The following is a 24,645-nucleotide window of genomic DNA, read 5'->3' on the forward strand; positions in this document are numbered from 1 at the left end:
GCATGCAGTCGAGACAGCAAATCGATTTTAAGGGATGTGCAGTGTTTGATGACATTGAAATCGCAGGTCTTTATGGAATGGCGTGATTTATGACATTCTATTTCGAACTACTGATATTTTAGTACCAAAGGATAGAATTACCCTCTATAGAGATTTTAGTTCGTTACAAATTTACGCACAATTCTGGTGTAAGAAAAGACTGTTGATATAAAGAATCTAGCTTCAAAGAGACTATTCTTAGGTTTAATAAAAAAATAAAATTAGCATTGATAAATATCAAAGTAGTTTGTCTTTTTTCTATAGAAGTAACTAAAGAAGAGGAGCAACTTTTTTTTGGGCTGGGGGCCAGACCTCCTTCGATGTCAAGGGAACATGCAGGGTATATGGGAGTGGTCCGCAGATGTTGGAAGTGAACTGTTAGCCCAAAGGATAGAATTTTGGGTCCTACCCACTAAACGACTCCCCTGCACCCTCACGCAAGCCTCTTACACCCCCGAGGTCAGAAATCAGTCAGGTTAAAGGGGTTAGTGCGATCAACATGTTAAGCAGACCGCGCAGTACACTTCAAGGCCGCCTGGTCGATGGAGCTTTCGAGGCGAAGAACGAAGGCTCGGGAACGTCAGCCTCCTTCGCCGACCAGACGCCGCCGGTGGTTTCCCAGAATAACCCGCTGTATAATATAAATCAATGCTCTTTACAGTATAATATACTAATTTCAAGACCTTCAAAACTTATTATATATATTTTTTTCTACACTATATTTTTTTTTTCTGATAAGTTATTTAACATTAATTTGTTAAATGTTTGGTCTCTGGATAGACAATTTATAGGTCCTACTGAGAAAATATTGTTATTCGCCGATTGAAATAAATTTTACCATAAAGGTAGGTATACAATTTTAGTTTTATTTGAGCATTTACACACACACACATGTTTTTTTATAAATTTCTCCCGAAAGGAACTGTTGCCGTGTGCCTCAAAATGAAACAAATCAGAATTAAAAAAAAACTATTCCATCATAGTTTTTTCTGAAATGATTTGAAGAAAGCTTTTCGCTCTTTTTCAGATCTTCCTCCAGGTGCTTAAAATTTTCGTGTTCGGTGTGAATGTTCGGTGCTAGCTGACCGGACGCGGATGGTGTGGATAATCCAAATCGTCATTAATACTGTACTTGAAGGGTCAAGTTTTGCTCAAGTCAAGTTTTGGTCAAGTTTTTGTCAAGAGTGCTCTGAGGAATTGTTCGAGATGATACCGGCATACTCGTTTTTACCATCGCACCGCCCGCCACCGGAGTAGAGTTCATCCATACTACCTGGAGCCACTGCGGTCATCCACAGCGCGTTTCCAGAGGTCTTTTTTGCTACGTACCATCCGGCTATGGAATGAGCTCCCCTCCACGGTGTTTCCCGAGCGCTATGACATGTCCTTCTTCAAACGAGGCTTGTGGAGAGTATTAAGCGATAGGCAGCGGCTTGGCTCAGCCCCTGGCATTGCTGAAGTCCATGGGCGACGGTAACCACTCACCATCAGGTGGGCCGTATGCTCGTCTGCCTACAAGGGCAATAACAAAAAAAAAAAGTTTTGTTATTATCTTTGAAAGTAGACGACCATAAGAACGTCGTTATAATGAGTGCCTACCGTTGGCCCCAGATGATTATCATGCCAGCTCAGGGCTGATCATGACACGAATCATGTTTTTATCGGAATATTGCGCTACGCCCTATGCCGTTTGTAGAATTTTCAGAATAAAGTTTTTCTGACAACGACACGATTAGCTGATCTGAATATATTCATAGAAGCATAGTTATTGCCAGTATCTCCTTTGCTTATACATACCGAAAATATAGCCAGAGAATTTGCACTTGAAATTTTGAAGTAAAACTATAGATCTGATTCTCGAGGGACTTATATTGGAAGTTAAATTGGATATTAAGTTGGAGTTTTGGTACAGTTCCGACGACTAGATAATCCACTTGATGTCAACCATAAATGCAGGTAGACGCTAATTTAACGCTTCCACACTAACCTGATCCATATATGAACACATAAATAATTGATAGATATTCGCCCCAGACGTTTTGAAACGCTTTCATTATCCTTTTGTTCCACTATGATTTCCTTGAAGTTTTGAAACCTAATATTTTATAGAGTACTTACTAGTTTATAATGAAGTAGTCTGTCCGCACTCAACAGCAACGAATACTCCAAACTAAAAATAAATCACTGAATAGATACTGGCAAGTTGCGTGATTAATTCACGATAAAATCACAGGACACCCACACCATTATTCATTTTTCATTTCTTTCCATGTTTTATAGGTGTTCACGGTCACTACAGAACATTGGCCATTCAAAATTCTTTTCAAATGTCATTTCAAGTTCTATGCTCAATAGTGAGATGAGAGCCAAATCGAATCGAAGAAAGTTCTCAATCGGCATTACCCTTTTCTCTGTAAAATTAAATTTCAGTAGCTGAGGTGAGAGCAATATACGAACCTGTATGTGGGCCAGCCGGGACGACACTAGACGAAGTTCAGTTGGAAATAATTTGTTGATAGGGAAACAGTATTATCCATGGCTAAAGCACATCACACTAAATATCGGGTCGGCGTAATTATGCGTCTAATATTTTAAATTGTATTCAACTAATGTGATTTACTAGTACCGTAATAGATGAGGTCCACTCCTGCCTGTATAGAGCAGGGCAGTTGGTAGGTTACTTACTGTTCCTTTGAATTTGCAGACCTGCTTTAAGCTCGTTGACCTCTGAGGTATGGAACCAAACATGGTAGTCTCTACTGATTGTATTCTTTATTTTGAAACCATTACATCTAAACAGAGTTTTCCGTTCAGGTTACATGATATCAATGATAGTTGATACATAATATTCTAGATTATATTCGATATTATTAAGCAGACATCAAATGAGAGTAACATTCATTTTTCATAAACATGACACAAATTTCCAAAATCTTAGTAGAAGACATAGACTGACTATGCGCTTAGACATAATAATATGCTTAGAGGAAATATTTCAGCTCGTGAGTTGCAGAGCGCTGCAGAGCTGACAACAGCCTGTTGAATTTGGCTGTGAGAGTGGAGACAGCAACCTGGCGGCGGATGATTTCCTTTTTTCGCCTAATCTTAGCCTGCGGGATAAAAAAAAAAGTGAGACGCTTATTTAAATCATTGTTATTTTTATTAATTATTTTATTTGTACGTAATTAAGTTAATTTAACTCACTAGCTCTTGAGCCTTCTCGCATTCAAACACAATGGGCTGGGACATGCTCTCTTTCAACTCTTTTTCGATTTGAACCCTTTGGGACTCGAAGCATCTGTAATACCACATTTAAATAAGATTTTTATGATTACGTGTGATATGAATCATTTATTTTCACACTTTTCATTGATAAAATGTGATAAATTATACTTCGAGAATTCAAATAATAAACCTTGTGGAAAATATACTCGCTCGTATTTGGAAAATCGAGAGGGAAAAGTAACTATACGGTGAAATGTTAGATGAAAACAAACACTAAACTTCCACTATATTATGTAGGTACTCACTCTGAGATGGGCTCCATTTCTCGGATAATTATTTTCACAGTTTCCGTAGTGATATCGAAGAGTATTTTCTTGCGCAATTCTTTGTTAATTCTCTCTTGTTCCGGAGTTCTTTTGGTGTTTTGCTGGGCCCCTGGTGCCACATTACGTCCTAATGCCTGCTCTACAGCATTTCTCACTGTGGCCACCGAGCTTCCTCCCCTGGCAACCATGTTCTTCCATCGGGTTATAGCGCTTTCTCTCACCGGCCCTGAGATGGCCTGAGCACAAGCAACCGCCTGCTCGATACTGGCCGCTACTATATTCTGCACGGGCAATGCTACATCATCCGTGATAATTGGCACTTCCTCCGTTCCCACACCTACCTGTTCCGTGGCCACCTGCTCTTCTTCTGGCTCAGGCTTAGGTCTATAGTCGGAGAATCTGTAACAACCGGATTTTTTTTTTCAAAAAAGATTTGATAATAAAAAGGTACCGTACCCGATACTGGTTTGTACCCTTGAATTTAATTCGTAACCCGTATTCGTGATACAAGCCACTACTACTATAATATAGACTACTAGTATCCCTTGCCCACTGGTAGTAGTATAGGACTGTAGTATTATCCTGAAGAGTTTTAAAACTAAGAACATTATCCAGCGTGAAATTGCACGCTTGGATACACTTACTTCCGTTGAGAAAAATAAATTTCAAGCTGACGATCATAATCATCAGAAATTTCAAACATGCCGTCGTGATCTCCATATTCAACCCAATCAGAATCATCATCATCCTCTTGAACGGAATCATTATCATCCTCGACTGTTGAATCATTGTCTCTGGAATTTCAAATTTAAATTCGATTTAAAATTAACTGGAAAGCCAACGTCAAACTATTAAACCTTATTTCATTTCTTTTTTTTTTCAATTATTTGTATTTGTATAGTTTTTAATTTCATTTAATAATTTCTAGTTACAAACTTAATTATTCATCGTTTATTTTTGTCATTACTGTCGTTTGCGCTTTTGTCATTTTACAAATTTATCATGTGATAAATCCACAGAGCTGATATTAAAAAACAAAAGAACATTTAAGTAATTCACACGTGATAGAAGTATTTCATCTCATTCTCCCGGGGATTAAGCTCTGTAGATACTTAATATGTTTGTCTCTTTTAATGTAGCTTTTTTAATTCAATGAATTTCAAATCATAACTGCACTCAAGGCCTCTCCACTTAAAAAAATGAGAAACTTCAATTTACAACATGTTATGATATATATATGGAGCTTCGACGACGTACTTTGAAGATGTAGAGCAAGACGGCTTATCATTTTCAGCCGCTGCTTCCTCTTGAACAGGATCCTCGGGTTCAGGTGTCGCCGGTTCGCGCTCGTCGGAGCCGTTCGGGGATTCGTCGTTTTGCACAGACTTCTTTCCTTTTTTAATAACTGCGCCATTTTTGTTCAGTATCATTTTACGTCTGGAATAATAAGGGCGTATTTATTTTTATTACTTTATTTAAGAGAAGAGAAAATAGAAATTTTTATGAGCAAACATATTGGAGTAAGTGAAAAATATATAATTTAAATTATTTTACATTTTAACAAATTATTTTAAAAAAAATTACATTTCTGTGTCAATTATTTCACATTTCAAAATGGTATAATAATATGCATGTATTATCATATAATATGCATAGGTAGGTACAATTCACTTTATTCGGAAACGCGTCACAGAGAGTAATCAAATTCAGACAAATTTCGTTCACTTCTGTTGAACCATGCCCTGACTAAATCTTAGTTGAACAAAATATTTGCAAATGATATGCCGTAGAAGTTATTTCAATCTTTAGATGTATTTTAATTCATTTTTTCTGCTGGTTAATCATAAAAAGATAAATAATTTTTCAGAGACAAATCTGATTCTGATACAAATCAACCTAATGATCGTTCGATTCCACCATCCATGCCTAAAAAGTGGTTAGACTGCGATATAACAAAAGCGTTAACAGGGTCAGACTTCACAAAAAGTCTTCAAAACCACTAGGAGGATACAGTCTGTCAAGCGAGTTATGGAGCCAGAGCCCCTGGTAGCATGTTGCATGCAATTCAGACCAGAAGCAATAACACCGTGGGGTTGTTCGATGATGCGGCTCTTTCATCGTCCAAAGGCGAATTAACGGCCAGGAGTTTGACCAGGAAATTGGCCTTTTCTTTCGCGCTATCGGCCGGAATCAGGCAGTGGCGGAACGCATAATCGGTATAATTGGTCTCTGCAGCCTTGATGTCCGACCAAACAGTGCGACTTCCAGACGAGTGGCTCTTCAACTGCTTGCCCATTTTGGCAACATGCTCAGAATCGTCCTTGGCAATGGATAGAATCTGGACGCGGTGTTGAACTTGCACCATTCTTCAGATACAAAAGAGTCCTGGTGTCTCTTGGTGCTATTTCACGCTGCCTATGTGAACCGGTTTAAGAGTGCAGAACCTATACGTTCTTTAATATACCAGGGTTTGCTACAACACCCAACGGACAGCTCAAAAGTAGAAAAATAAATGAAAGGACACAATGAAGTACACACATACTTGCTTAAGTCGCTCCGACTGGGTATATTTGTGATGGCAGAAAAAAGGATATAGAGGGTATCTCTATCCTACAAACTGAAACTTCGTTAAATCGTTACGGTAAGGTAAATAAATACAGGTACTATATAGTATTTTATATACATTTAAGATTCTTCCACACATTCTGTTACTGTTTTACTTATTCTGTCATATTCTTTATTGCTTAGATCGATGAACGATCTTATCTGGTGTTAAGTGGTTACCGAAGCTCATAGACAACGTAACGTAACATAAATGGCGCCTACGTGACCCCAACGTAACGTAACGTAAATGCCGCCAACGTAACGCCAACGTAACGTAACGTAAATGTCGCTTCCCACCTTGTGACATGATTTCTGATTCGGAATTGTATAGTACAATTCTCACACCCTTCAAACCGCACGACCTACTATCAATAAACACGGAGCGTATAATTTTTTGGCGGGTTTGATTACACGATGCTTTTCCTTCTTCATCAAGGAAGTCATTGTTGAACTTTTGTTAAGTACCTATTTCGTTACAAAATTTGGTACCTGCCTGCGTGATTCGAATACCAGTACAGTTGTATCGCTCGGTACGAATGCATCGAGCATTTTATCCTTTAGGCGACGACGACTTCAGATAATGAAATTAATAATAACAGTAGCTAATGTGTGTGAAGCACGAATAATATGAATATCTGCAAACACAAGCAGAATTAGAATGCCGCCGCTTGACTTGAGACCCTAGACCGAAGTCTTCGCTGCATCAGGACGACCATTACCCCGCTCTTCAGAGACGCAGAAACCGAAGAGACGGTTCAGCTGCGGTAACAAATAAACAATGTCGCGTAACACTTTTACGAGTACATCGATGTGCTGCTGCTCATGTTAATACCCTTGAAGGTTAGCAGACAACAGCCGACTCATGTTATTGTGTTATACGCGCTACCCTATTGGTACCTAATAATACCTACCATATATAAAACCGACCTTTTTTGGTAGCTTGTAATCACTTCTCAGTCCTCGCTGCTTCTCAACAGTACATACAGTCAAAGAATTTATTCATTAATCAACATGATCAAAAATAGACAGACCTCAAATTGAGAAGTATTCAGTTTCCAGAGTCGTAACTGACCGTAAAAGAAAAGCTAATAAAGCAAACAAAATAATGACGAGTACGTAGAAGTGATTACAAATTACCACATAAAAGTAAGTGAAGATTCAGCTACTGATCGGTCTATCTTGTGGTCTAGCGCGCATCTTCCGAATGAAGAACAGATTTGAATAAATTGGGGGCCGTTCTCATATGCCGGATGATGAATACCACTTACCGCCACCACCAACGCCACGAGAAACAATTGTTCGTTCTTGTTCAGTTGGACAGAATCTAGCGTGCAAACCTAAATGAGTCGCAAGTGTAACTGACCGACTTCAAGTCAAGCTCAACAGCATTAAAAAAACAGATCAAAATGCATTAAAACGTACTGCTAGCTTAGCTGGCGTTAGATGGAGAGCCGGGCGTAAATACCGCCGGCTGTTGGTTGTTCGTGTCATGTTTGCCATCAGCTGCAGAATGGTCATTATCGTTTATTTCATACGAACAATATTTGTATTTCTTATCGTTGAACAATCAAACAATGATATTATAAAATTTCAAAATCTCTACGCTTCTCTGGATTCACAACTAACTAAAATTCTACGCACTAGTGATCCATTTGTATTGTATTTGATACTATACATATTAATACGGTAAAAATCATCTAATAATTAAGCATTACGTATATTAAGTAACATTAAACTTCAAAACAGTTTTTCAATTAAGTATTCTGTTTTGAACCGTCATAAAATATAGTATCTTTTTATCTAAAATTTAGACAAAGTTTATATTCAAGTTTTTTTCTTAAGTTTTTTATGCGATTACACTTTTTAATCCGTCTTATTTTATTTTCGTAGAGCTCAAATAATGAACCGAATTATTTTATTTCCATATCATATTACTATTAGCAGCGTAATGGGACTGTACTAGCTGAAAATAAATAAAATGGCACTGTCGTTCGTTTAATTTGATATTAGTAAGCAAAAGTAATGATTTGACTCCTGTTCTTCTCACAAACCTTAACGTGAATGTCTGCCAGACGTTAACGTGTAGAGTTGTGACCGGGCTCGGTACGCGCAACTATTGCTTTCGGAAACCTGTCTGTAACCAGTGCGCATTATGAAGTACACAGTACAAACGTCACTTACAGCTCACAGTACTATTTGGAGGACAGGTTGACACATTACGAGTGACAATTTAATAGAACACTACACGGAAATTAAAGAAATAAATAAAACAGTAGACAGGTGCTTGCTTGGCTTTCTCTGGCATTGTTGACGTCCATGACTATCGATGACACCATACCATCAGGTGAGCCACTAACACATCTGCCACTCTACATCTAAACAAAGAAAAGAAAGTAATTGAGTTTAAGATAAATTCTACTTGCTTTCGGGTAGTTCTGAGGTCATCTTGTGCTTCCTCTTCTAGCTGAATGAGTACTCCGGAGGACTCTCCTGCGTCGCGGTCGGTGTCTGCGCCCGCCTTGGCGCCGTTAAGGTCGCCCGCCTCCTGGACAACTTCCTCTTTAGCAACTTCACTCGACTCCATGCTGATCACGTAGACTCTGCGATCGAAAATTGCCAAAAATTTAATTTAAATGCAAAGATTCTACAGAAAGACAAGACTTGAACCTTCCCCGACACAGTATGGCGACGAATGCGCTCAAATGCTGCGTATTGATTTTTAGTGAGAGCCAAAGTTCACCGCGACTCTGTCGAGTCGACAACGTATCGATACGGTTTTAGTACTTCGTAGGATCGTTTTGGAAAACGATTCTACATTTAAATTTTACTCGTTGAAAACTTTTCATTATTTTAAACAGACAACATGATATTAAATTCTGCATGGAATGATTGACGATTTGAAACACATGTTCTTTCAATTTCTCTTACACGGAAATTCGAAAATTTGGATCACGTATTCATAACAATATTGGCCTCCTAACTATTGTGATTACCACTATCGCAATTCTAAAATATATAAATTAAATATCAGTAAGTAGGACCTCGATAAAAAAAAAAAAAAAAATATTCTGCTTTTCGAGGTCGTAAACGATATCTCAAAATATTGTAACAGATGAATTAGAGATTCTATGACTCAACAGTTAATAATTAAAAGAGTTTCATTATTAAATTCGTAATACAAAAAAAATGTACTCGCATCTAAATTAATGAAGAATCAAATCCTGAAAAAATGCATCAAGTAAATCTGGCGACAAGTACAAAGAAAGGTTCGGATGCGCGCGCATCCGTGTCCAGCACCGTATTGATTGAGGGCTCCCGGTCCAGGATGCACTGCAGTATGTGCAACAACGTACATACTGCAGTTTCTGTATACTTTATGTAACTCAGTAAATAGATTTGCGCGGATACGATGATGACAAACGATATTTATCTGAATTTACTTTTTGACAGACTGAGAAATAATTTAGAAATGAGAAATAAAATGATATACTCTCTTTGGGCGCATCTGTTAAATGGCACTATTATGAGCAGCGTTGAATGTTTATGAATAAAACTCGTACTACGGTACCCACCCACACGCGAGACCCACACAGTGTGCCACGTACGAGTACGGCGTACCGTACACGCAATAAGGAATGCGCTTCAGAAAAGCCTCTATTTTCTTATTAACGTTTACCTAACGTGAACACAAAACTAAAATAACTAAAATGCTTAAATAATAATAAGTAACACACAATGTTCACTTGTTACAATAGTAGAATTAAGCGGGCTGAAGTATTTTCTATATGTCGAGATTTCTAACTTTATTTCGGTCTAATTTTGATCGAAACCTGAAAGTCGTTCGGTCCGATATCGTCTCTTCTAAATGTACCTTACACATGCGCACGTCGTGGTTGAGTGTGCATACGTGTGTAATTGAATATACTCCAGGCTCGTGAGCTCAGAAGCAAAATGTCGTTAGTTAAGTATATAGTCGGACTGCGCAACTCGGACCCTGGATGTCTGGCCCTACTGGATCTATAGTGATGGACACATTCATGACACGACTTCTCAACTTCATGAACTATCGATAAACTTTTACTCGATTAATATGTGACAGTTCTGTTTATTATTATATATTGTATTTGTTGTAAGTACAAGGCAAGCTATTTGAAACAGTTAAATTCTAATAACATACTAATATCTTTGATTATTAAGGAATATCTTTATGATAACTGCGATTTATTTTGTTTCTACTGATATTACTTTCGTGACCTGCAATACCATTACTATTTAAAACCTATTTCCATACTGCCGTATAAAAATTTCCTACTGTGAACTATTAGTTTAGATGAAAAAGTAGATTTTTGATTAAATATTCTTGTATCTATAGCCTACACAGATTACCTGGTTCGGGGAATTCTACCTGCTACGTACCTATCTACTAATATTAATTCTAAAGTTTAAATAAGCGCAGATTATATGAAGAATGAAAGACATTTTTTAAAAATGTAACTATAAACATACATATATAGTTTCTTTTTGTTGTTTTATTTAATGAGGAGAAGCAATATTTATATGTACTGGCAAGTCGGATAACCAAATGAGAGGAAAGGTTCATGACTGTCTATTAGGTATCCTAGGTCTTCCTTGAATTCTTAGATTGGCAGAAAGACTAAAAAATCAGCCAGCAACTGAATCCATAAATCACCATGCTAGTGCCGACACGGTCCCAGAGACATCCAACCGAATGCGCAATGTCATTAGGGTAGCCTTACTAAGCGGCTGCACGTACTGGTCTCCAAGACGGAAGGTGTGTGCATTTCGCCTTTAGGTAATGGCGGCCTGCGACACCGCGTGTACCACAGCCACTAATGAATTTGCTATAAGCTAATTGTACATTGTATCTTTCATTTAGCTACCTACAGACTACTTTAATCAGCTGATATGTTGGGATCGTATAATGTATTCAACTATCTAGTAAACTAATAAATAAGCATTCGCCTTGACTTTGGAGTATAACGATGATACACCGCCCTCGGTGACCTATTCGCAGACTTTCCACATAATGTTCAAGATGAGAATAGCAATAAAATATAACTCGTACGAGGAGACAGTTGATTGAGAATTTCATGGCGCCCCTTCACCAGCATGCTCAATGATGCTCAACCCGGTGGGTGTTTGCTTTCACGCTATTGTATTTAGGATATCAGGAATGGTATAAATATTAATGCTAGCTTTGCAAAAACACATTTATGTTATTTTTTGATGCCAAAACAATAACAGTAATTAAGCAGTGCGATAAAACAAGCCGATAATTTCCTACATTCAAAAAAAGGGGAAAGGAGTTACTAAATTTCTGTCCCTTTTGATGTTGTTGTGATGTGTTGTGTTGTATAGTGATAAAGATGTCTACGTTTGTTTGTTAATTCATTTTAGAAGATCATAACTCAAATTTCAGTTACTTACTACAGTTTATCCTTTCATTGATGATGGTTTCACGTTACTTGATTTATTCATATCATTGGCGTATAATATCCATAATTTTGATACCTACCTATTACTTTTATTATATTACCAACACTTTAAAAATTTAAAATTAAATGCTGACGGGGATAAGCGGGAAAGGTAAAGTGAATACTGATCAAACACAAATCTTTTCTATACTTTTCTTTTCGCAGACATGGTAAGTAAGTTACACATGTACTAAATTTATAACAAATCTTAAACTACTTGCTAACTAGACACACTGTGTAATTATGAAATAGTGGAATGCATTATGACTGACTCTTTTAGATTTCTCCGGTGACAGTTCCATCGGCGGCTTCTAGAGCAGATAAAAAGATACTGAAACGCTTTTGAAGCGTCAGCGCTACCTCTTCGTGACGTTGAGCAATATCTTTCTTCTTTAGTTTCTCCTGTGAAAAAAATTTTGACTCGTGAGCGACAGACCTTTTTGCGACGGTAAAGTTTGATCGTATTCACTGATTTCACGTTTACGGTGACAAATTGAATATTATATTGTCATTTGCTTGCCAGTTCTTGTGCCTTTTCGCATTCGAAAACAATGGGTTGTGACATGCTATCCTTTAGCTCTTGCTCGACGCGCACCCTTTCCGCTGTATAGTTCCTGTGAAACAAGATTTTAAATTATTTACACTTTAATCAAACCGTATTTTAAAAGTATTGTGATCCAATATTTCCTAAAACGAATATTCAGATTGCACTCACTCAGTAATGGGATCCATTTCTCTCAACAGCAGCTTCATAGTTTGTGTAGTGATCGTATACCTTCTCGGAATGCGAATAGGCTCATCTGATTCCGGGCCAACACCCACATCCCTGGTAGCGATCACCTCTTCTTCAGTACCGACAGCTGCATCCTCCATACTGACCTCATTATCTTCTGTACCAACACCTACATCCTCTGTATCGACTATTTCTTCCTCCGCATCAACACGAAACTCTTCGGTAGCGACCTCTTCTTGTAGTTTCTTATGTGTGAATGAATAATCAGAGAATCTGTAATAATTTGACACAAATGTATATTTTAAATTCAATTCTATCAAAATCTACAAGAGAAACTTAAGTGCAAACTTTTAGATGGAAATTACAAATCAAATAAATTATGATCTTATCGGATCTTCTCTGTAGAAGTTGCGTACCTTCCGTTAGGCCTATTTCAACCACAACTTACAATAGATAGAGAGAGAGAGAGAGAAAGATAGATAGAGCATGTTATTCAGCACGCATCGCGCACGCTGTAGTAAGCTTAAACGAAATTAGTTTCACAAAATTCAAGGAAAAAATGAGGAATCTGTTAATATGCCTTACACTTGTTCTATTCTTTTTACAGCCAGCGCCATCGAAAGACTGTAATTTTTTTCGTACTTGATCTTTTCTTAGTAGGGGTGGTTTCTTCGTAGTTACAATGATATATATCACTTACTTCCGATCAGAGAAAAATTGGTCGAATTGCCATTGATTCTGTTCCCACAAGTCACCGTTATCATCATCACAATTCCAATCAGAGTTGACTTCATACTCCTCGATAGAGTCATCCTCAGTCTGGACTGATGATACCTCGTCCCTGGAATTTAAAATCAATGTTGCTGAAATTTTAATATTTCAGAAGATTTTATATCTGAATAAAGTGAAAATAAGCACGCATGGAAGTTGTTGTGTGGTTCTAATGTCTTATTTAATGTTCTCTAGCTGTGAACTGACGATAGATACCCCAGGAAGACACGCGAATCTTTGGTTCGATGGGAAATAAAACAGAAAACAAAATGTACTTTTACAAATCAGAAACTATCATTGGAGCACGTTGTCCTGTCAGTCGAGCGCCATGATTTTCCTATTCTGTTATTCATTATTTGGTGTTATCCGTCAAACGATTATCTACTTGTTTGCTAAATGATTTAGTTTCAGCGAAGAACAAAAACTTGTCGGCAGCTTGTAATGATTGTATCTATATCTGAATAGTAGCTACAAGTCGTTGTCGAATGGAGCAACAAGAAATTTATCGTTTGACAATTGTTTTCAGCATCTGAGACAGTGTAGGTAGATGTTTCTGTCTTAACCAGCACTACTGACACTGACATTGACACTATTCATCATTCTGAAACTGTGTATGCGTAGTGTAAAATATTCTATATTCACGAGTAGGTGCTCACAGTTGACAGTCTATTAACAGCAATCATTGACGTTATTAATGGACTGCCAACAGTTGTGCTTTAGACGTGGACAGCTTGGTGGGCGGACAGCTTGGGCGGGTGAACTGATGTGTAAGTATAAATAAATTAAAATCCATCCGTCTGAATCCTGTTTATTCCATGAATTGAAAAAACAAAAATACATAAGCAAGTGTCTAAGATAGCATCGAAACCTGCTGTTGGGTGTGATAGCTCTAATAACAAACACAATGAAATGAAACAACATTAAATGAGTTCAGTTTAGATTATATTATTACTATGATAGTTAGAATTACTAATGGTGTATTTGTTTTATGAAACTAAACAGTTTATAAAACCTGCAGGCAACAAATTATGTTAAAATACACAATCGTGGTTACTCTGAATAACAGGAAAAAATCGTCAAAGAATGAAGACTGTGCGAGTAGTGACCTAGCAGGGGTGACATTCGTTTGATACTGCTATTCAGAATGGTTAAGGACGGTAGCTTACAACACAATGACAAAGATCGAGTCAAACCCAACAGTGGCTAGCAAATGGCTGATGTGATGAATTCATAGGATTATTGATAGAAAAGTTTAACTTATCCAATTACAAAATAGAATACGTGGTCTCCACAGACTGTGAAGACGTAGAACCAGATGGTTCATTCTTTTCAGCTACTGGCTCCTCCTCTTGGGCGGGAGCCTCCGGCTCCACTAACACCGCTGACACCGGCTCGACTTTTGATTCTTCAGCGAGGTTAGCGCTATCTAAATTTTGAATTGAAACTTTCTTCTTTTGTTTTTTTGCAATCCCTTCAGTTGGCTTCAGAAGTTTCATTTTGCGCCTGGAATCATACATTGAAAATGTTTACAAACCAAAATTTTATGTTTCACTCACATGGTACCCACGAAGTTGCTCTGAAAACACAGTCTTAGCATTTCCAAAGTATATAGTAGAATTTTCCTATCATGGTATATAATGTAGATATATCTGTATAGTAGAGATAGATAATTAGTTAAGAAAAGAAAATTAAAAACCCTTAACATATTGTTGTGCTCACTTCGGTAGTAACTAAAAAGATACTCAAATCAATTTTAACTCATACTAAATTAAGCCTGGGCTAAATATTTGGGCTTGAAGAAGCCTCATCATCACTGGCACACGGATGCATAAAGCCTCTGTATTTGAACAAACATATCTTGTGCCATGTACAATTTAGGTAAAATACCTTAAAGGATTGTACCTATATTTCGAGTATTGGTAAAAATGATTTGTTCATGAACATTAAATAAAATCTACATATCAGTCCAGATCTCGGTCAAAAGATATTTATTTTTTTATTTTCCTTGTACCATTGGTTTCATTTTGAAAACTAATTTCTTACATTATAGTTGTTCCTACATTATGGTATTTTACTATAATTTAAGAAACATTATTATAGTAATAAAATAGATGCTGGTTACTACCTAGGCTGCACTAAAAGTATCGGGAATGGAATATTTCCACTGTTCCTGTCATATTAAAATCTTTTTAATTGAAAACTCCTTGGTTTTAAAAATCGAATACCAATTATTTATTTAAAAAAAGATTTTCGGTCTTGTCACGAGGTTTTGTCAAACTTGTTTAGTCGTTGAGAAATTGGAATTGACTCGAGAAAATTCAAGAGCGATGATTTACTATGACTTTCGAAGTGGTTTAACACAAAAACAGTGTTGACCGGATGATTTCTGCATTTGGTGATGAAGCCCCATCCAAAACCACAATTTATCGCTGGTTTGCTGAGTTTCAACGTAGACGTGTCAAGCTCAGTGATGATCCCCGTCAAGGTCGTCCAAAAACTGCAGTCACCCAAGAAAACGTTGATGCTGTGCGTAAGCTGATTGAGGAAGATCGACATGTGACATACTGCGAAATTCAGGCAACTTTAGACTTTGGTATGAGCCAAATACAAATAATCTTGAATGAACAATTAGGTGTAAAAAAGTTGTTTTCCCGATGGATACCGCATTCGCTCTGTGAAGAGCAAAAAGCGGCTCGTGTTACTTGGTGCGTCTGAACTCTCGAAAGATTCCACGCAGGATCCTCAAATACTGTATACAACATTGTATCAGGTGACGAATCCTGGATATATGCGTACGAACCCGAAACAAAAAACCAGTCACGAGTATGGGTGTTCGAAAATGAGTTAAAGCCAACAAAAATTGTTCGTTCACGGAGTGTTGCAAAAAAAAATGGTGGCCACGTTTGTCTCCGAAACCGGCCATGTTACGACTATTCCTCTTGAGGGACAAAGAACGGTTAACGCAGAATGGTATGCTAGCATTTGTTTGCCACAGGTCGTTTCTGAACTCCGTAAAGAGAACTGCAACCGCCGCATCATCCTCCATCACGACAATGCGAGTTCTCACACCGCGCACAGAACAAAAGAGCTGTTGGAGCAAGAAAACATAGAATTATTAGACCATCCGCCGTACAGCCCCGACCTAAGCCCTAATGATTTCTATACTTTCCCTAAAATAAAGAATAAATTGCGTGGACAGAGATTTTCATCACCTGAAGAAGCTGTGGACGCCTACAAAACGGCCATTTTGGAGACCCCAACTTCCGAATGGAATGGTTGCTTCAAAGATTGGTTCCATCGTATGGAAAAATGTGTCAAATTTCGCGGAGAATACTTCGAAAAGCAATAAATACATTTTTAAATAGTAATGTTGTGTCACTTCGTTAATTCCCGAAATTTTCAGTGCCGCCCTCGTATAATGAATATGTTTGAATTACTTTTTATTATAATATATTAGCTCTATACAAACATGGTCTCAAATATGGCGAGCGTTGCTAAACCGTGCAAGTACCACTACTGACAAGAGAATGGCCTGTCATACGCGCGAACACACACACACACACACAGTTCACTCAGACATTTAGTTTTTGCAAAGGCACCTACAGTATTTTTACGAAGGCATATCCAAGCGCTTTATCAGTACCTACACGCCTACGAAGCAAATTAGCGTGTAGCCATTTTTGTTTCCCACTTTTATGTCATTAACCTATGTAAACGACACAACCGTCTTGCACAGTGGGCTGCACTAGTGTATGCTAGGTACAACGGTTAATAGTCGTGTCATTAACGTCATCATTTTTCAAATAACTTAACTCGGTTGTATTAATTTATTGTTAGTGTGTGTATTAATTGTTAACTTATCTATATCATTTAGACGATACATTTGTTCAATAGCCCTGTTTAGAATAAAATGGTAATTCAAAACAAAAATACCGCTGATTTTCTTTTGTCTCTAATATTATTATGTAAACAGCAGTTTCTACTAACATCGGACCTAGAATAATAAACATATGTTTTCCTATTACATCTTGAAAAGCAAATGAAATCGTATTTTTTTCTAAACTCACAATAAAGCTATAGAGAGTTGGAGAGTTCAACTATTATTTCATTGCACACAAAAGTTCTTCTTGTTGGAAATATGCCAACAGCAACAGTTGGCGCGGGACTAGCAAATATTAACGCACAGGACGCGGTAACTCATCTTCAAAGTAGAGTCATACGCGGCTGTAGCAGCAGCTCCGGTGCTGTTTTAGAGTCGATACATCGTTATCGTGGTGCTGGCTATGTTTATTAGAAAGTACCGGAATAGTTGGAGTACGTATCGTTGGTAATTAGGAACCCTGCACAGCCACGATGGCTCTGGTACAACAAAGTTAGATTATCCGAAAATTGACAGATATATTTTTGACTTCAGAAAGCGCCTAAGTGACTTAACTAGGCTTTTACAATAAAACCAATAGGTTTCAATAGCCCCAAAAAGGAACCATTTTGAAACTGTTAACAGTTTCATATGAAATTCTTTCCACTGTAGTTAAGTTATCGCATATTTTCTTAGCCCATTGTGGACTTAGAAATTGCCATGTTGAAACAAAGTCTGGATAACTAAAATCTCTGAAATCCATGCTGTATGTAAGCTACGTATTTTTCAATTTTTCCTTTGCACATTACTATCATAGTATCGTGCGTACATACTCTCGGATAGTCGCCAGTCCCCACACATACCGGTCGTCCAATTGATTGACACGTGAGCGCAGACTATATGGTGCAAATCGGATCCTAAACGAACGGCTAGTGTGACTACTCGTAACAATATAAACGCAAGCTCAATAGCAGAATATTCAATAAATAAATGCATGTAACCGCAGTGCTAGCTAGCTAGAGACCTAAGTTGTGAGCGTGGCCTGCTACAAATTGTATTAGAATTATCTTGTCAGCTTTGTGTTTTTTGTTGACTCAAAACATTTATTTACACTTTTGTAAATTGTGATATTTCTACAAATTCTCAGTTTACTGAGGAATGTTATTTATTTACTACATTCTATCAAAGTTAAAATTAATTTTTACTGGGAGTAAAAAGAAAGTATGTTTAGCATTAGTTTATTGACAACAATAACATACATTTATGTGATATACATTATAGCACTACCAACATTAGCAGTAAATAATATTATGTACATCCCAAAAATATAGGGCTATCGTAAAACAAACTCACCATGGAGATCGTTTAAATTCCAAACTAAACTCAACCAATTCCTATAGCAGGGATTACCAGCATAGATAAGCAGCGTCGCCCGCGGACCACTTGATGTTAAGTGGTTATACCGCTGTGAACGCCGCTGTCCACCTTGAGACATAAGGTTGCAATGGAATGACAACTAGCCAGAGCCTCCGGACAAGAAAAACATGGTGCCTTAGCGGCAATAACACGGTGCCTTACCACCGGTGCTCAGGTAGGAATGCTACAATAGGAAACAGGCGGGAGAAAGCTACGAAAGCCGTCAGGATAAACCAATCGAACAGATGCAAGATGTAAATGAAAATGAATTGATATTAATTATGTTAGCATTATTAAAGTACTTTAAGCTTTGTTTTTGTGCTTATCGATATAAGTTATTTGGTAAATAAGAAAGTTTAAACAGAGAATTTGAATTAAATCGCGTGAATTGCGATTGTAGTAGGTAAGGTGTTGTATTTCACGAGACAAGTTGTTTGCCACGATAACCTTATCAGACCTAAACTGCGGAACAATAAGTTTAATTTTTAACATTTAAGTATGACATCCTTTCCTTGTTACATTTTTTTTTATTAATAAATCAAAAGATAAATTTTTAATTGGCTATTTAGTCCTAACAATAGCCTAAGCTATGTATATGCATTTTATATATCAGTTCACTTGCACAAACTACCTAAGCAAGTATATACATTTATATGAAAATAATTAGTTATTTATTGAAATTGTAATGATGCTATCCACATCTTTTCAAGTTGTCCATAAGTGCATTACGCATTACAGTCATCCTTTTTTCGGATGGACCATATGTAAACAAAGACAATGATAACAGTTGGTTTGATTAAAGAAAACTCGATGTCTGCCCCCGTTTGGGGGGACTTTGTCATTAGTTGGAATTAACAAAATGGAAAAAATCAATCATTTGCATGTCTAATATTTTAGAACATAGATGACCACTTACTATCAAGTAGCCCATAACAACACAAATATTTATGTAGAAATAAAAACAGTAACAAAAGTTAGTTAGTACTTACTTTCGAAGTTTTTTTGTCTCTTCTTGTGGCTGGACCACCACTCCGGAGGACTCTCCTGCGTCGCGGTCGGTGTCTGCGCCCGCCTTGGCGCCGTTAAGGTCGCCCGTCTCCTGGACAACTTCCTCTTTAGCAACTTCACTCGACTCCATGCTGATCACGTGGACTCTGCGATCGAAAATTGCCAAAAGTTTAATTTAAATGCAAAGATTCGACAGAAAGACAAGACTTGAACCTTCCCCGACACAGTATGGCGACGAATGCGCTCAAATGCTGCGTATTGATTTTTAGTGAGAGCCAAAGTTCCCCGCGACACTGTCGAGTCGACAACGTATCGATACGGTTTTAGTACTTCGTAGGATCGTTTTCGAAAACGATTTTACACGTACCCAAAATAAAGCATTTATTTCACAAATACCCCAAAAAAGAAGCAATTTAGAAAAAGAGTTTTTAAAAGTAGAGGTAAGTTGCATTTAATCAAACCTACTTCTCGGCTCAATCTCGAGTTTAATATTTTTATTTGATTATTGCCGATGTTTCGAATAATTTACAAGGTTCGTGATGATGGACGACCGTTACGTATTTGAAAGTGGTTCTGTTATGTCCACGGCTCTCGAAAACTGAACTAAAAGGTGAATTTTAGTTATTTTGTATTTGTTTAGTATACTAGACTCATACTGAGCTAAATATGTACACCTAGTTGAAATCAAATTTAAAGATATATGAGAATTTAAGAGAATTACAAATTAATATATCGATATGATTAATATTCGATGTCCTGTGAAGCTTGCAAATAGAAACGTTATTTTTGACGAAGAACTTAAGATTAATCATCTTTGAAATAATCTGACTTATTTCCGAAGGTCGGTTGCATAAACAGTCTGGTTCCTACGAGCTAAACTCCCCGCTTCCACACACATATCGTGTCGATGTGAATATCAATTTTAAAATTTAATTTTCCTGGTTAGAATAAATGGCCACTAAGTCTAATCAGTTTTTATGACTCGAATCTATAGATGGAATGTAAAACGATTCGCCGAGCGCAGGTTCCCAGACCTATGATTGGTTGCATATGCATTTTACTTTGATATAGGGTTTGCGAGGAACGGACCCCACCCAGTTATCGACGCCGCGACGTGGACGCGCCGCGGCCAGCGCCCCTAGCGAACGAGTTATGTACTGAATTTGCATAAAAGGAGCACTAAAATAGAACAAAAGCAGTACCTACCTGCAATTTGTGTAGTCTAGGAGTGTCCGAAAAAAAACAAGATTTTGTTCCGATCTCGCTTATTTAAACTTTAGTTCTATGATGAAAATAAATTGACATTAAGTAGTAGCCGCAGCACATTGACATCAGAATGTGAACGTAAACATTACCTACCGCACGCCTAGAGATAAGAGGCTGAAGTTTAAATCTATTATCCGAGGGTTGGCCCAGCTCAGCCTTCGGACCAGAGCGATAGACGGCCTCGCGGCAGAAATGAGGATGCTAAGATCCCTACCCGTTGACAGTATCATTGTCTGTGTAAATAACATGATGTATTGAGACTCGCATGACGCAAAAACGAGATTTCTATAATTTTTTTGGTTTTACTTCTTAGATACTTGCCCCTTATTAACTAAAAATGATCAAGTTATTTCTTATGAAATATTTTATTCCGCGATAGATGGCGTTATTCGTTTCCCGAATCGCGCCATTGTTATTTTTCTTGGTTAAGTGTTTGTAAATAAGTGCTTGAGGTCGCTACTCCGCATATTCTGGCCAGCCACAATATCAAATAAAGACCTCAGGACTAAATGCGACCAAAACCCCATCGCGCATGACCTTGTCTATCAGAAATGTCGTTGGATAGGACACACTCTACGGCGCAGCGGAGTCAACGCAGCATCAATCGCGTTTAAGTGGTAACCGCTTCGCAGGAGAAGACCGTGGAGAGCGAGATGAGGATTACCAGCATGACCTGGAGTGATTTTAAAGAGCAACCGCATGTCAGGCTCAAGAGCAGACAACTTGTGAGCGCCCTATGTACCAGCGGGGATACCCTAGTACAACAACAACAACAAGTATAAAAAGACATTTCCCCCGCGTCCGGTGAAGATAGGATACCTTCTCGGGGTTACTAGGTAGACCGCTACCCACATTTACCGATGTTAACGTGGATGTCGTTGCGAGCGCAGCTGGAGTATATTCACTGTCCCGTAATTATCATAAAACTCATTCCGATCGGACAACCGCTAATGTTAACTTCATATGAGCTCGAGAGACTGCCTGCTTCGTATGTTATAGCTAACCTACGAGGTAGCGCTGCAAACGCAAATTGTAATCGACGCTAAAACACTAATAATAATGTCCCTTATCTAATCTTCGCTAAGGTTCTTAGATTAATTATTACAATGAACACATCTATAAAACACTGGATATATTTATTAACAAGTAAAAATTAGAAAAAACATAATGAAATCGAAAAGTTGATACATTTAACCGTTAAAGTTTCAGGGATTATCGAAAAAGTTTTTACAGGTGCACTCCTGATTCTCTCCGTCGCCGTCTCCGGTGCTAGAAGCCGTCCTCCTGAGGGACTGCACCTGCGTCTGCAGACCGAGGATCCGGAGCTGGGCCTGCTCGAAGTTCTCCGTCAGACGCTTCATTTGCCAGTGCAATCGGTTTTTCAGCTACAAACAATAATAGGTTGGGGAAAAGTCTTTTCGCATTATAGTACGTATGAACTTGTAATAAAATCTCTTTGGCTATTTGTATCTGGCTGGCTTTGGTATCATTAAAAGTTTAAATTTTAAAAAAGATAATTCCAAATTCATGTCAGGAAAATGTGTGATTTTTATTTATTTTTCGTACTGTGAAAATGAGTGAATCTAATGAAGAAGAAATTCGATATTTTAAAATTTTACTACAAAATAGGTAAAAACGCAACGCAAGCTGCGAAAAAAATTTGCGATGTTTATGGACCTAGTGCAGTGTCTGTGAGAGGAGCACAAATTTGGTTTAAGCCTTTTCAATCCGGAAATTTTGATGTCAAAGATGCACGTCACTCTGGTCGCCCTATTACGGAGAAAACGGATGCCATTTTTGAAAAAATGGAGCAAGGTCGGCATATTAGTAGTTGGGACGTAGCTGAAGAACTAGGAATTGACCACGAAGCAGTTTTGGCGCATTTGAAAAAAACTGGGTATTATTAAACATTAGTCATGCAATTGGTATCGTCGTGTCTAAATGTAGTGTGTTGTGGACTACATCATGATCGTCATCATCTCAGCCTGTCTACTGTCCACTGCTGAACATAGGCCTCTCCAACTCATGTCCAGTACGGCCGGTCCGTTGCCACCGGTATCCAACGTGACCCAACGATTTTCACTAGGTCATCGGTCCATCTCATATACGGGACTCAGTTGCTGTTCAGTACCAAAGCCTGAGCTCGCCGGCACATCCGGATCAGTGCAAGTATATTCGCATCGGCTCCAACGCATCTCTTATAGTATCTAGAATGTGTATACTTTATTCAAATCAGTTTCGATTGATTCGATCAAATATTAAACATAATCAGTACGTCAGCTACTAACTGTAATCAGATACTACTGTCTTATGAAATGGTGTTTCATTTACAGTTATAGGCTAAAATTAATTAGTATATACATATCTATAGGTTTTTTTAAGTGATTTTATGACCTGGTTACTAAGACCTTTAAGTCATGTCTTATTTTAATTTATATAATGTTATTTTTATGAAAAATGGTAATATTGAGTGAAATGAAATGGAGATAATTAATTTGAGACATTAATCAACTGGGATGAAATTAAATGAAATGAGATTAGATGATATGGGATGAAATGTAATCTCAGTAAAATAGTGGTCATTTACTGAGATTTTTTCAGTGGACTTTTTGGAGGATCCCGAGAAGTTACGCCCAGCAGCTTTGTTTCGTTTTCGCACATTTGTGCACTTTCACCACTTCTTCGACGTTTTGAATTGGTCGAAGTCAAATCCAGCAATAATAGTAGAATCCAAACAAAAATTATTTATATTTCTAGGTGCTTGTTTCAAATCCGATGTTGAGGTAAATCCAAAAGTATGTCCGTTCAATCCAATTAGTCAATCCGGGGAGTACAATCCTGTCAATAGACAGTGAATAAACAAAGATGTCATCTGTCACAAACCTCTTCCCGTTCCTTCTCGGCGGTGCTGACTTGTGCCCTGGAGGCCGCCAGCTGTCGTTCCAGCTCTGCTACCGTGGTTTGGAGGCACCTGTACGCAGGTAAGCAACAGGTCATTATTGAGGCGGATAAAACAAAGCTATGCTCCGTCGTTCTTTTGAGCTGTAGCTATTCCTACCTAACTATCTCCTTAATGATCAGAAATACACCGGACAAGAGTTTTAAGTTTAGTGTCATATGTTTAGTTTTTTTTTTATTGCTTTGATGGGTGGACGAGCTCACAGCCCACCTGGTGTTGAGTGGTTACTGGAGCCCATAGACATCTACAACGTAAATGCGCCATCCACCTTGAGATATAAGTTCTAAAATCTCAGTATAGTTACAACGGCTGCCCTACCTTTCAGACCGAAACGCATTACTGCTTCACGGCAGAAATAGGTAAGGCGGTGGTACCTACTCGCGCGGACTCACAAGAGGTCTTACCCCCAGTAAAATCAGTGTTAGTGCAATATTATATGTAATCACTTACTTCCGCACAGTTTCCGTTTGCTCATGAGCTCTCTGCAGCGCCCGCGAGGCCTCGTCCCTGGTGCGATCCAACTCTCCCCCAAGCTGGGCACATTCGTGCATCTTCTCTTGAAGCCGCTTCTCATTAGCTAATGCAGATTCTTCAGTTCTGATCACGCTGGCTCTGAATGCCAAAACATTTTAAAATGTAACTCTTAGACCACAGTTTTGAGTCGGTCAATAGACTCACTTCCCGAGACAGAATACTAAAGACATGCCTACGAGACGGACGTCAGCGTATCGGTCCCGAACCGTGAGTCATCATGTGTTCTTATCGAAATGAACAGTCTTTTTGAGTTCGTAGTTTGTATCTTCTCCTAGTCCGTAAGCGGACGAACCATTGACCCTCATTGTGAGGAGCGGCTCCCAGTTAGCAGCCTCAGCCTCGCATTCAGTGAGGGTCAGCTTTATACAGCTAACCCTCACTGACTTTACTCTTTTGAAATCGTAAATCTT

The 24,645-nt window shown here is 38.1% G+C and overlaps 3 protein-coding genes across 9 annotated transcripts in view; all 3 read right to left on the reverse strand.

Annotated features, from left to right (window-relative positions):
• Positions 1-2,792: 2,792 nt before the first annotated feature.
• Positions 2,793-8,899, reverse strand: LOC114246896 (uncharacterized). The gene is made up of 6 exons (XM_028179632.2): positions 8,618-8,899; positions 4,848-5,027; positions 4,235-4,384; positions 3,570-3,989; positions 3,244-3,337; positions 2,793-3,149 (listed from the first exon to the last, which is right to left on the reverse strand). Exons 1-6 carry the CDS (start codon positions 8,776-8,778, stop codon positions 3,021-3,023), a joined length of 1,134 nt encoding a protein of 377 aa, XP_028035433.2. The 5' UTR covers positions 8,779-8,899; the 3' UTR covers positions 2,793-3,020.
• Positions 8,900-11,828: 2,929 nt separating this feature from the next.
• Positions 11,829-19,732, reverse strand: LOC114245279 (uncharacterized). Its single transcript, XM_028177405.2, has 6 exons — positions 19,458-19,732; positions 14,463-14,696; positions 13,123-13,263; positions 12,405-12,695; positions 12,210-12,303; positions 11,829-12,091 (listed from the first exon to the last, which is right to left on the reverse strand). Exons 1-6 carry the CDS (start codon positions 19,604-19,606, stop codon positions 11,966-11,968), a joined length of 1,035 nt encoding a protein of 344 aa, XP_028033206.2. The 5' UTR covers positions 19,607-19,732; the 3' UTR covers positions 11,829-11,965.
• Positions 19,733-21,861: 2,129 nt separating this feature from the next.
• The window catches only part of LOC114245225 (uncharacterized), a 28,927-nt gene continuing 26,143 nt past the window's right edge, over positions 21,862-24,645 (reverse strand). For all 7 annotated transcript variants that reach the window (XM_089740118.1, XM_089740112.1, XM_089740109.1 and 4 more), the window contains 3 exons: positions 24,152-24,313; positions 23,626-23,713; positions 21,862-22,127 (listed from right to left, as the gene is read on the reverse strand). In XM_089740118.1, the coding sequence (XP_089596244.1) occupies positions 21,948-22,127; positions 23,626-23,713; positions 24,152-24,313 (430 nt within the window). In that variant the 3' untranslated portion in view covers positions 21,862-21,947. The remainder of the gene's footprint in view (positions 22,128-23,625; positions 23,714-24,151; positions 24,314-24,645) is intronic.

Source organism: Bombyx mandarina, chromosome 01 (assembly GCF_030267445.1).
Source record: "Bombyx mandarina strain Sakado chromosome 01, ASM3026744v2".
In the NCBI taxonomy this organism is placed as follows: domain Eukaryota; kingdom Metazoa; phylum Arthropoda; class Insecta; order Lepidoptera; family Bombycidae; genus Bombyx; species Bombyx mandarina.